Source organism: Merops nubicus, unplaced genomic scaffold (assembly GCF_000691845.1).
Source record: "Merops nubicus isolate BGI_N331 unplaced genomic scaffold, ASM69184v1 scaffold10865, whole genome shotgun sequence".
Classification (NCBI taxonomy): Eukaryota; Metazoa; Chordata; class Aves; order Coraciiformes; family Meropidae; genus Merops; species Merops nubicus.
This window is the reverse complement of record NW_008607627.1, coordinates 1,322-13,660: the sequence shown is the minus strand read 5'-3', so window position 1 is coordinate 13,660 and position 12,339 is coordinate 1,322. Positions and strand designations below refer to the sequence as shown.

The 12,339-nt window shown below is 37.0% G+C and overlaps 1 protein-coding gene across 1 annotated transcript in view; it reads right to left on the bottom strand.

Moving 5' to 3' along the window:
• Positions 1-12,339, bottom strand: part of IQUB (IQ motif and ubiquitin domain containing) — a gene marked incomplete at its 3' end in the record, with an annotated part of 13,839 nt that overhangs the window by 751 nt on the left and 749 nt on the right. Inside the window, exons 3-7 of the mRNA XM_008940004.1 lie at positions 11,944-12,106; positions 9,620-9,830; positions 5,868-6,043; positions 2,716-2,886; positions 1,111-1,287 (exon numbers count right to left, since the gene is read on the bottom strand). Coding sequence (XP_008938252.1) covers positions 1,111-1,287; positions 2,716-2,886; positions 5,868-6,043; positions 9,620-9,830; positions 11,944-12,106 — 898 coding nt within the window. The remainder of the gene's footprint in view (positions 1-1,110; positions 1,288-2,715; positions 2,887-5,867; positions 6,044-9,619; positions 9,831-11,943; positions 12,107-12,339) is intronic.

Below are 12,339 nucleotides of genomic sequence, written 5' to 3'. Positions count from 1 at the left end.
GAAAGATAATAAACTAAACTAGCTAATGATCTCCTCACATTGCTTCATAGGTTCTGGAAAGAAAACAATGTGGTCTCTGCAAAGGGCCTAAATCTCTAATTGGTTAATCTGAGTAGTCTGATTATCCAGCTACCCATTGTGGTCATCTGTCATTTTTTGAAAGTATCCTGAGGATTTGGTCACTTTGGCTGTCTGTTGATGAACTGCCATCTTTTTTATCATCTAGGGATGATTACAAGATTCAAATACAACTATAGGTGCAACTTAGCCTTCAGCTCAAGGCACAATTAAACAACAGCTGCAGAAGACAAATGTTTCCCATCTCCAGTCTCTGCTATGGCACATCTAGGTAATGCTGTTCATAAGCCTAGTGTAAAATAACTGTCAGCTGGTTCTAAATCCGACGAACATTTACAGACAGATTCTCTACTCCTGAGATACTATCAGCCACTGAAAGAGGAGTCCTCTTCAGACAGATGCAGAAAACGTGTTGTTGCTTTAGTTAGCAACATATGACAGTGAATTGCATTCATATTTTTAATTGTAATCTGTCATCAGAAAATAAAAACAGTCACACAACTTGTTTGTGTGTGACAGCCTACCACTTTCCCCACCTCCCACCTAAATCTTCTCCTCACTAAGTAGCAACTGGCTGTTCAACAGAAGCTCCTAACAGCTCCTGCTTAAGTACAGGCTCGTCAGACATCACACTAACAGTGGCAATGTTCTTCCTTTCTGGATGCATGGGACACTATCCCTTGTCCAGTGTGAAAAAAGATAATTGCTCTAACAGTTCCTCATTTGGTATTACATTTTACTGTTACTATCCCATATGATCTACTACTTATAATTCTCAGATTTTTTATTTCATACACAGAATTCCTGGGTTCTCTCAGGCCTACCAGCCACTTCTCAGATTCTTATACATGTCTACACCCCATGCTTCCTATATGACTACATAAGATTATTTGTGTAAAGCCTGTGTACTTGCTACAATTTATTTCTCGAGGAACTCCTCCAGCAATTCTACAGCAAAATATATAAAAAAAAACTTTCAGTGTTTTTCATTTCCCATGGCCACTACGTCAGACTACAAAGCAGGAATAATACCTTAAGTAGCCTAGCAACTTCAGGGTTAAACTTTGGAGTTTTAACATATTGAAGAAATAATGTACAAATTCTTTTCCTCAGTCCTTCTAAGTTGCAATCTTTCACCTCTCTCGACATAAGATCAACTTCCCTGTCAATTAATTCCAGTATTTCCTTTGTTAATTTACATTCATGCTCCTGAAAGAAAGCACAAAGAAAAAGGAAAACAAACTCCACAACAATAAGGAAGCAAGCAAAGTAATTCCAACACAGATATGAAAGCAAACTATGGATTCTGTGCAAGTCATCACTCATACCTCTGCATGTTTATGTAAGAACATGTTCACAGAAGAACTTCTTACTGTCTTAGGAACACAACCTCCAGGAAAACTAATGTAAGGAACCACAAATCTGAGAATGCTTACAGATTCTGCTTTAAGTAGCCTGCATATACCCCAAAGCTGTGAGGAACTGTAAACCTAGGGGCATTAAAAAATGTAAAGCAGTGACACAACGCATGAAAAATTTTCAGTTGCTAAAAGCCCCAAGAATTATCTCCCTAAGAAGCTTCCCTTGGCTATGTGATAGGAGATGTAATGTATATACACAATAGATGGTTGAGGAAAGAAAACAACCCATGAAAAAAAAAACTAAACAAACAAAAACCTCCAACACACAAAAGACATGGGGGGACTTTATGAGTATGGTTGGAAATGAGTCATTTCAGTTTTTCAAATGCTTAGCAGGAGATTCTCCAGAGAGAGAGAAGATGAGAATGAGTGTATTAGTTTATTGTTTTCTCACCTACCACAGAGTGCTAATTTACAGAAATTTTAGAATTTGCTCACTACAGCAATATTGACTGGTCTTAAGATGGGGAGGAGTTCATACACCAGCAGTGCTCCCAATGCTACATTGCTTTGAGATCAAATTCTGGCAGTACCAAAGCAAACAGCAAGATATTAGTTTATTTGAATAAGACCAGGAAGCAGCATTCTGTTCTAGTCTGATGTCAACAGCATCATCCCGAAATTAGCTTGAAACTCACGTTATTATTTTTGAACATGAATAAATAAATAAAGCAAATATGAAAAAGAAATGAAACCAGCTTCTTATTCACTGGGAACACTGACAGCAACAGAGAGGGTGGGGAGTAAGGGGTAAAGAAAAAAAAAAATCAGTATTTGCCACTCACAAAACTGGTAACCCAAGCCAAGAGAGAGATAAGTTTTTAAACAGATATTAAAAAAAAAGAGTAAAAAAATAGTAATAGCCACCTACATCTCTGCCATGTTTTTCATCAAGTTGTTATAAATATTAAGCTAAACTTTGTTCTAAAATCATGTTATGTTTGAGACAAAAAAAGTCTCAAACCATGGGGTTGGAATCCTAAGAGAACTTGAAGGAAAATGCGCACATCACGAAGCGACGTATGAATCTAGAGTGTATCTTGAATGCAGATTACACTCTCATGCCAAGGGGTGCACGAGGTTTTCTTTTGCTGCCAGCTGATCATCCTGGCACCTGTCTGCCAGAAGAAGCATCGGTTGTGTCAACATAATTAAGTGACTGTATGATTGGGAAGTACAGCTTCAAGCTAAACATAACCAGAGAAGTGAAGCGTACCTCCAGCGTACGCCTGAGCGCCGAGAGCAGAGCAATCCTCTCAGCCTTTGGGACGCCACCCCCGCTAACGCTGCGGTACGTTTCAAGCAGTTCTCTGGCACGGAGCGTGTCCTGCGTGTCCATTTCAGTCATCCTTCCATCGTATGCTCTCCATCTCTTGGGCTGTGCACACTTCAGAAACAATTTGTGTAACTCTGAGCCATTATAATCTGATCACCAGGTGAACAAGTGCATTATGTTACACCAAGTTTCAAGAAAGCAAATAGGGACTTAACACTAATGCTCAGCTAATACAAATGGCTAATTCTAGTGACTACATTTATACAGTATTTTTCCCACCAAAGCAAATATCCAATTGTACTTTGTTTACAAAGTAAGGAAAAAAAAAGTACAAAGGGAAAAAAAAAGTAAAAAGCAGGAAGAAAACGAAAGAAAATGACAAAAAAAAAGTCGCACGTCATGAATATTTTGTCTTACAGTATATTAAAAGTAAATAATATTCTCCTACAGGGATATGCTCTATTTCTTTGAAGCAAATTTACTGACAGTAGTGTTCGAATGCATTTGCTCTCTATTTCATCTTGCAGTTGTAAATCCCTCTAAACTATCAGTAAAAATCAATGGCACTGCTGACTGTGTAAAGCTTGCAAATTTAAGGCCTCGAAGTCTACTGCAGTACAAAGTATCTCCAGGGAATTGTGCCATTTATGCAAGCTATACAGGTGGATAGAAGGCACAGACTTTGTTAAGGCTGACTGAGGCAAAGTACAAGTTTACAGCTTATTGGATACTTCACCTAGCTTCTCATTTGCTAACTTCACTGCATACAGTACACCTACTAGTTTCATTGCCTCTGCACATTAGTGAGAAGTTAAACAATGCCAGCTGCCTCGTTCAGTTTGAGAAGTCTAACCATTATCCTCTTTCAGGAGACTTGTTTTGCAAACCACACTGTCACCTATGGGGGCAAGTATCTAAATCAAATAGAAAGACAGTATTCAAAACTCTGTCTCCATCATTATCTAACTCCACTCCCTTTCCTTAATTGGGTCAGGTATTTAGAACTTCATTCTGTCTATTCATGGTTCTCCTTTACTGTATTTGGAACTAGAGTGTTCACAAGTGCTTGTGAACTTCATTTTGCAGTCTCAGTGTGAGTTAACTACAGCAGCACTTCATGAAGCATTCACATGCCCAGTAGTTTTCTGGATACTGGCATAACCAGCACTGATGTAATCATTATTTTGACCAAATATACAAGCTTGCTATGGTGATAAGTCATAAAAATACCAAGAATATTAGATACTTAAAACAAATATAATTAGGCACCAACACAATCAAAACAGAGCTTTCCTTACTTTTAAATAAGTACATTATAAAGTTAGGTAGGCAAAAGAAAGACAAAATAATTGGGAAAAAAAAGGATTTAATACTGAATAACTGACATTTAATTACATTATCAGTGGTGGTGGAACTCTAATTAAAGGAGATATTGTTAACCATGGGTCACAGTTCAGAGCCAAAACTGATTAAGAAACCTAACAGTAAAACCAGACATTAGTAAAAAGTAAAACTCATAATTCTTTAGTGAAATCTTTGAACTTCTGCAAAACTAGAAAGAAGTGATTTTCTCTCTTTCATAAAAAAGGAGCATTCTACTGTGATTTCATAATTTTGTGTCACTATCATTGTGCAGTACTAGAAATTCCGAAAAAAAAACCAAAACCAAAAAGAACCACCCCAAACCCCAAGCAAATTAAAAAGAAAAAAACAAATCAACACCAAGTCTGAAGATATATCATGCTGTAATTCCTTTGTATGGTAGACTGGCAAAATTTTTTTCTCAAAGAGTAATTAATTCAGTACCCACATTTGATCCTCTTCAATGAAATCACTTCTAAGACAGAAATGTCATTTGCTTATGCTAGAGAGAGTCAATGGGCAGAGTTTATCCTAGAAAATTATTATTATTAAAACAAGGGTCTTCTGATAAATTGCAACAATTCATATATGAGTTAGCAGTCCTGGTATTCCATTCAGCAAATGACCCTTACAGACCAACTAGATGATGATAACATCTAAACTATTCAAAGCAAGATATCATGTCTGTAACTTCTGTAGTTTTTCTCACTACTTCATCACAACTGGGTATTATATAAAATAAAATAAGAAAAAAGAAATTATGTAGCTTTTTACTGAAAAAAAAAAAATAAAATACAGAGGTCTCATCAATTTGAACATTGCCAGTATTTCTGAAAGAATCACAAGCTTTATTTCAGGCCTATTTTCACGTATTCAAGATTGATACAAGAAAATGAAAACTTTTCAGATTTTTTTTGCCAAATTTTTCTTGCCTTTTATTCTGCTGGCAGTGCTGTGGAATTTACAATAATCCTGTTACCTGTATTATTTCAGAGAGCAAGACTAGTATAACTGCACTCTGCTGTCAATGCATGAAAGCAGAAAAAAAGCACCTGTATATTATATGTACACACCTGAGATTTACCACAGAGACAGGTAGTTAACTATCTTAAAAGATGTACTCGTTCAGTCACAGAGCAAAGAAATCTTCAGCTTGGAAACTGAACTGTATTGACATAGAATCATAGAATCCTTCAGGTTGGAAGAAACCTCCAAGATCATCAAGTCCAATCATTAAGCCAACACTGCTAAGTCCTCTGCTAAAACAGATCAGAATCTGTCAGGTTTGGAAGGATCCCCCAGTTCCAACCCCTCTGCCATGAGCAGGGACACCTCCCACTAGATCAGGCTGCCCAGAGCCTCATCCAGCCTGGCCTTAAAGACCCCCAGGGATGGGGCCTCAACCACCTCCCTGGGCAACCCATTCCAGGGTCTCACCACTCTCATGGGGAAGCACTTCTTCCTCACATCCAGCCTGAATCTGCCCATTTCCAGCTTTGCCCCATTCCCCCTAGTTCTGTTGTTACTTGAGATCCTAAAAAGTCCCTCCCCAGCTTTCTTGTAGCCCCCCTAAGATACTGGAAGGCCACAATAAGGTCCCCTCGGAGCCTTCTTTTCTCCAGACTGAACAGCCCCAACATTAGCATCCACTGTGGCAGATAGTTTGCAGATGTCTTTTCTGTTCCTGTTCTTTTGTATTCTTCATCTCAGCCTAAAATTACATTACTGACCTTATCCAGAAAGTGCAGTATTGCTTTTTGTTGATTCTCCTCATCTGCATTTAGTTTTTGTCTCCCAATGGAAGCAATCAGCTGTGCCTCTTGTTCCAGAAGTCCACAAAGTGCTGCCTTTCTCTCAGCTCCAGTAAGAGTTCTGTTGATTCGTTCAGTCTCCTCCTGCCTCCATACTACAGTCATAAATATTCCAGATATTATAGATTTTTACAAGATATTTTTCAGTGAAATTTCTACTTTCATAATTAAGACATAACATCATCACTTCTCCTTATTGATTAAAAGCCAGTTTCTATGTTAGGGACTTGACTGTTATGCACATGCACACAAACTGGCCCAGAAATGAATGTAAATCACACAGCTTTTCTGTGAGGGTATGTGTGTACATCAATTCCAAACTGACAATTGATACTCTGAATTCAAAGATGGGCTAGAAGAAAAAGGAGCTCTATGTGAGAAAAAGAATTTAGTTCCTGTGGAAACATGCACTTAAGTGTTTTCTTCACAATTCTGCATCTAAAATAACTGTTTGAGACTCAGCTCCAAAAGGTCTGAGCAATAGGAACTGTTCAAACAATTGCTCATTGAAGTCACAAGAAAAGATACCATGGAGATCCTCTCAACAGACTAAGGACAGCATCTTACTACACTACCACTAGTACTCATTGCTGAGAACATTACTTCATGCTTCTCCCTGCACGAATGACTAAAACTTAAAGAAGCCTGAAGTCCTCCAAACCAGAGATAAAACCTGACTGACAGTCATACGTAGCACTCCAGGCTTCACACTGAATATTTGAGTGGTATTGTAGTATCATCTTTTGCCATCTAAGGCAGATGAACGTGCCCTATTAATTAGACAACAATTACTTTATTCTCCTTTTCCTATTCTACAACAGAACCCTTCAAGGGGAAGTGGGATGCAAACTACAAGGTAACACTGACAGGAACAGGTGAATCAGTACACACTGTATAAGAATCTGGTCTTCTGACTCCAGGGGTCAAATCAGCAAACCGCAGGTGCCTGCTGCAGTTATGACAACAGAAACATACAGATGTACAGAGATGGTCTATCACAGTTTATTTTGTGGTAACTGTTTTTTGACTATGAGTGCTGATACACAGATCACATGCTCTTGCAGAAACCTGTTAGAAAAATCAAATTGTGTTTGCTGAGTAGTGTTTTCCTTTGCATACATTGTAACAATTCTTGGTTTTTCTGAAAAGTCCATTACACTTTAAACACATCAGGAGTTTTCTGGGGTATTTTATAAGATCCAACACTTACTTCAACATTCCTGAATATCACAAAGTGTTATTATTAGTCCAGAAGAGTTAGCAAAAACAAAACCCAAAATAAAGAAAACAATCCATTAAGTGATGCATACTTACTGAAAAAACATGTATCAGGTAAGATTAGAAGCAGGAGGAGGGAAAGGAGGAAGGTTTATTTACTGCCTGTGGCTTCCTTATCTACAATACCTTATGTTTTCCTTTTAACAATATTTCAATTCATTTCCTTAAGGCTCTCCAAGTTTTGGGATTAATATGACAGTTGTTTGACAAGCACTGAGTACTCAAATATAGATTTTAAAATAAAGCTATTTCAGCAAATAGAAGCACTGTATAGAATTAATTTACATGAAGCTTCATATTCCTGAAGGGGGCAGTAACTTCAAAGGCAGAGCTAATAAACACGTAATTTTTATTCCAGCTTTATGAAACAAAGTAGTTCATGCTTTTCAAATAAATAATCAATGTCTCTATATGCAGACACATTGAATATACAGATACATCTCATTTGCACAGTCAACAGGCGGGGCTTTGTACCAAAACCGATTGCCTGTACTGGCTAACCCTGTAATAGTATCCCAGTTGTGATCAGCAGCAATAACCTTCACAGATCTCTAGAGGACAATAGCCTCTTTCTATAACTGTCACAATGATTTAGCTGGTGTAGACTGTTGACACTCTAAGAATGTAAAACCAGTTTCAGATGCAGGTAAAAAAAAAAAAAACTTCCTAGAACCACTAAGCTCTATTCAAATAAGGAGCATGACTGCAAGTCTCCATGTAGAGAAGCAACTAGTCAACAACGGTAAACAGAAACAAACCCAAAAGACTGATACTAGACTATTACTTTTAACAAAACGTTAAAAACACCTTTGAAATACTGGAGTTTGTTTTGTTCCAGTTCTGAAGCAGAACCTGCTTTTTCAGGTTGTCTACGTATTAAATTCCTCAACGTGCAAAGCTGAAACTTTTGATTGTGAATGGTGATAAATGACATGTGAATGACATTAAATTAAACCAAAGAGACACTTACAAAACCCATAAATTTTAAATCTAAACTTAACTCAGCTTTGTTGTTTCTATTCCAAATGACTCATACATAAAAAAAAAAAAAAAAGTGGATCATACACTTGAAAGCACATTAGTTAAGAAACAGTTTTTTAAAGAAAATATTGCAAAAAATCAGACAGCACATAGTAGCACTTACCATATGTGGAGAGGAAAAATATTACTGAGTTCCTTGGCTTTTGATTACCTAGTCAGACACAACTTTGAAAGGGCTTGATTCTTGTGAAGTGAAAAGCTAACTGTCTATGAAGAAAAAGGCTGGTGGGGGAAACAACCCCCAACAAACCACAAATCTCAGGAAGATACCATGCCCAAAATTCTAATGTTTAAGACAAGTAATAATTTGTACATTTGTCAAAACCAGTAAAATTTAGAAGTCACTTATACATTTAAAGTGATCTTTTCAATGCCACACGTAGTATGACAGCATTAAAAGATTGGTGTATAACTTGAGAATTCCTGAATCAGATTCATTACAGGCTGGTACGAGTTCACAGCTGTCTTTTTTTTGTTTGTTATTCCAAAAGGACATAACCTAGGGGTTTTGTTACATCAGTAATATTATTCTCCTGTAAGTTATGTCAATTAGTATTCATGTTATTTTTCCAGGAAAGTTTAGAGGTGCTTACCTATATTAGGCATCATCCACTCCAACAGCAAAAGCAAATCTTTCGGGATGTCCTATAAGAACTCCTAACAGATTTTTAAAACTTTGGCCACAGAGTTTTGTGAAACATGGATTAAATTAGAAAGGAGAAAAAACAGGAGTAAAAGTCTAGGACAAAAGGAATAACCTCAGTTATACATTGTAAAATCTAGGCAAAAATTTAACCCATTATAAAAACTATTGTAAATGACAAATGATGGCTCTCAATAGTAATTTCTTCATGGTATTATTTTCAGCATCCTAAATGCAGAGTAAAAAAGTTTAAAGTAACTCTTATCAAAGAAACAAGCTCCTGTTCTTCTACTTGACCCTAACACTAGGGGAAAAAAAATAATAAAATTTGCCAAGCAGCATTATTCTACAAGCTGATTAGTTCCTAAAAAGGTGTGTTGGTTTTGGCCAGGATAAAGTTAATTTTCTTCATAGTAGCTTGTATGGGTCTATGTTTTGGTTTTGTGATATAAACGGTATTGATTTTATAGGAAGCATAGGAATCTTTTCGTTTTTGCTAAGCAGTTGCTTACAAAGTGTGAAGGTCTTTTCTGCTTCCAGAAAAATCAGGAAGTCAAATAACCCTTTAAAGCTAGAAGAAATTACACTTTAAGTAAAAAAAAAAAAATCAAGGAAGTATCTATAGAAACATGTCAAAAACAGTCAAGTTTGTTTTAAAACAAACTGTTCTCTTTTGCTGATTTAAGAGTACCCTTTAAGAAAAACTTACATTCTAAAGCCTGGAACAGTAGCTCAAAGTCTTCTTTTGTTTTAGGGTTCAGTCTTCGTTCGTGCTCCCTTCTCAGTTTTTCTTCTTTCTCTTTTTTCCTTCGTAGCTCTTCTTGTGCCTCCCACGCCAGCCTTAACCTCTTTTCTTCCCTCAGGTTTTGTACGACATTTTTAGCATGCCAACGACGGAAATAGGTCTGTAACACTATCACCTGTATGTGGTACAATACCAGAGAATCATGACATTAACACAGCACAATATTTTTTCCTGTTATTTGTTCTAGTTACTTAATTTTATTTTCTAAGATCTGTCTTCTACTTAAACGAATTTAAATGTTACAAAACCAGCCAAGTACTATTAGTCTGAACACTGGTATGCTTAGTTATTTAGATAACTGCAGGATTTTGATGAGTGAATACAGTGGAGAAACTAGGTTCAAATAATCAAGTTAAAGTGTAACTCCAATTAAAAAATCTATTTTTGTTTTTCAAATCTCTCCCTAAAAAATGTATTTTGCCATATATTGTATATATAGCTTTCTCTTCAGATTCATGGGCAGACATCCTCATTTTACTATCCATTTACAGAGTCTAGATTGGGAATTTAGACAGGGATCTGCAACATTTCTAAATAGAAAAATCAACACATATACACACAAAATCAAGTGTACTTTATTTATAAACAAATAATGAAAGTGAAATTACCCATGCTGTTACGACAGAGCTTGGAAAAGGTTTAAAAACCCAACTTCCAAAGCTGTGGCCATTAAAGACTAGGGAAAGGTCTATACTAAACAAAGGGAGCACAATGTACAACAAGGCTGAGCTGCTGCCAGCTGAGCTGGCCCTTGCACCACAAGCACTTCAGCCAGGTCAACACCATGAGCTAATAAGCATTGCTCAGCACTGAAGACTACCAAGTAAAAAATCACACTAAAACAGTTACGCTGTCTCTAGAGCTATCTTAACCTAACATTTCTCTTGAATATGTCTTCAGCTAGTATTTCAGTAGGGAACCACACAGCACTCTGCAAAGCCATCAACCTGAGCCACCACCAAGCTGATGTCTCTCTACTGTGCATTACAGATTACCTACAGATACATGATGGGTTTCAGAAGTGGCAGCAATGATCAGAATAAAACATCCTGGAACTCCTGAGGAAACAGTTACCTATTTGAATTCCATTCTTACAGGATACTTAGTGCTATCAGCTGTTGCTGACCGAGTAAGAAGTTCTTACAGAAAACTTCTACCCAGAAGATTTCAAAGCATTTTGCCAAGCACATCAATACAACTTTCCTACTTGGACACATGGGGAACCAACTAGATCTCCATTTATGTAAATTCTGACTGTCTATTTTAAGCAATCAAATTTATAACCAGACCATTTACAAAGCAGTGCATCACCTAACATGATGCTGGGTGTACTTAAGTTGTGTTTGTAGACAGCAAATACATAGTTTTCAAAAAGCAATTGAGAACACTTAAATGACATCCTATGCACAAAGACGACACGGAATCTGTAATCAGGAGAGCCTGCACAGTGTGACTCAGTACACCAAAAAAAACTCCACAGGCTCATTGCTTGTGTTTGAACAGCAAGGTTCTACCTTAACGTCAAAGCAGGAGCTTGAACACAATCCACAACAGAAGAATATGCCAAAGGTAACCTGTTAGGGCTGTTAAAACAAACAAACCCAAAACCTACAAAATGCATAAGCTGAATGCAGGTCTCCTAAATTCTAATGCAGTACTTTACCCATTAAGAGGCCATATGTTAAGCCTATAGAATCACAGAATGGTTTGGGTTGGAAGGATCCTTTAAAAGTCATCTAGTCTGACTGCCCTGCAGTGAGCAGGGACATCCTCATCCAGATCAGGTTGCTCAGCGCACTGTCCAACCTGACCTTGAGTGTTTCCAGGGATGAGGCATTTACCACCTCTTTGGGCAACCCATTCCAGTGTTCCTCCACTTGTACTATAAAAATATTTCTTCTTTATATCTAGTCTTTCTGCAGAGATCATGAGAATGCCATAGGGATAAGCCTATTTTAATCTCTTTCTATACATCCACTCTATATGGAAGCTTAATTGTCACTGTAAGAAACCAGTAAAATCACAATATTAAGAAACCACAAGGTCTCAAGTGTCATTAAAAACATTCATATTGTAAACGAGCAGATACATTTCCCCAATATCTGAAAGACTACAAAATGTGAAGATTAAGCAGACATTTTGCAGTTCACTGTTAAATGCACTCTTTGAACACTCTAACTCTCATTAAATATTCTTACAGATATAGTTGCAAACAGATGAGAACTTACTGCTTCAAGTCTACGTTTATGGTATTCTTCCGCTGTAAGATACTTTCCAGGAGTTATTAGTTTGTCAGTCATGTTTGACACATACAGGCCAACTTTAGTCATCTGTGTTGATGTTGTGTTATGTGTTTGTTGTGGCTTATTTTTTTCAAAAACCGTCTGGGGAAAAAAATGCATGTCAGATTATAACAAAACACACAAAGGTTTTTTGCCTCATTACAATAAGTGGCAAAATTAGCTATTTATAATGAAAATCACAAGACTAATGATATTCATCCACTAAATACTTTCAGCTGCATGCTTATTTCTGGCCTACTTCCTCATTCCTACTGGAAACAATAGAGTCAACATTCTATTCTGTTTAGTAAAAACAACATTCTAAAAAGACGGTACAAAGCC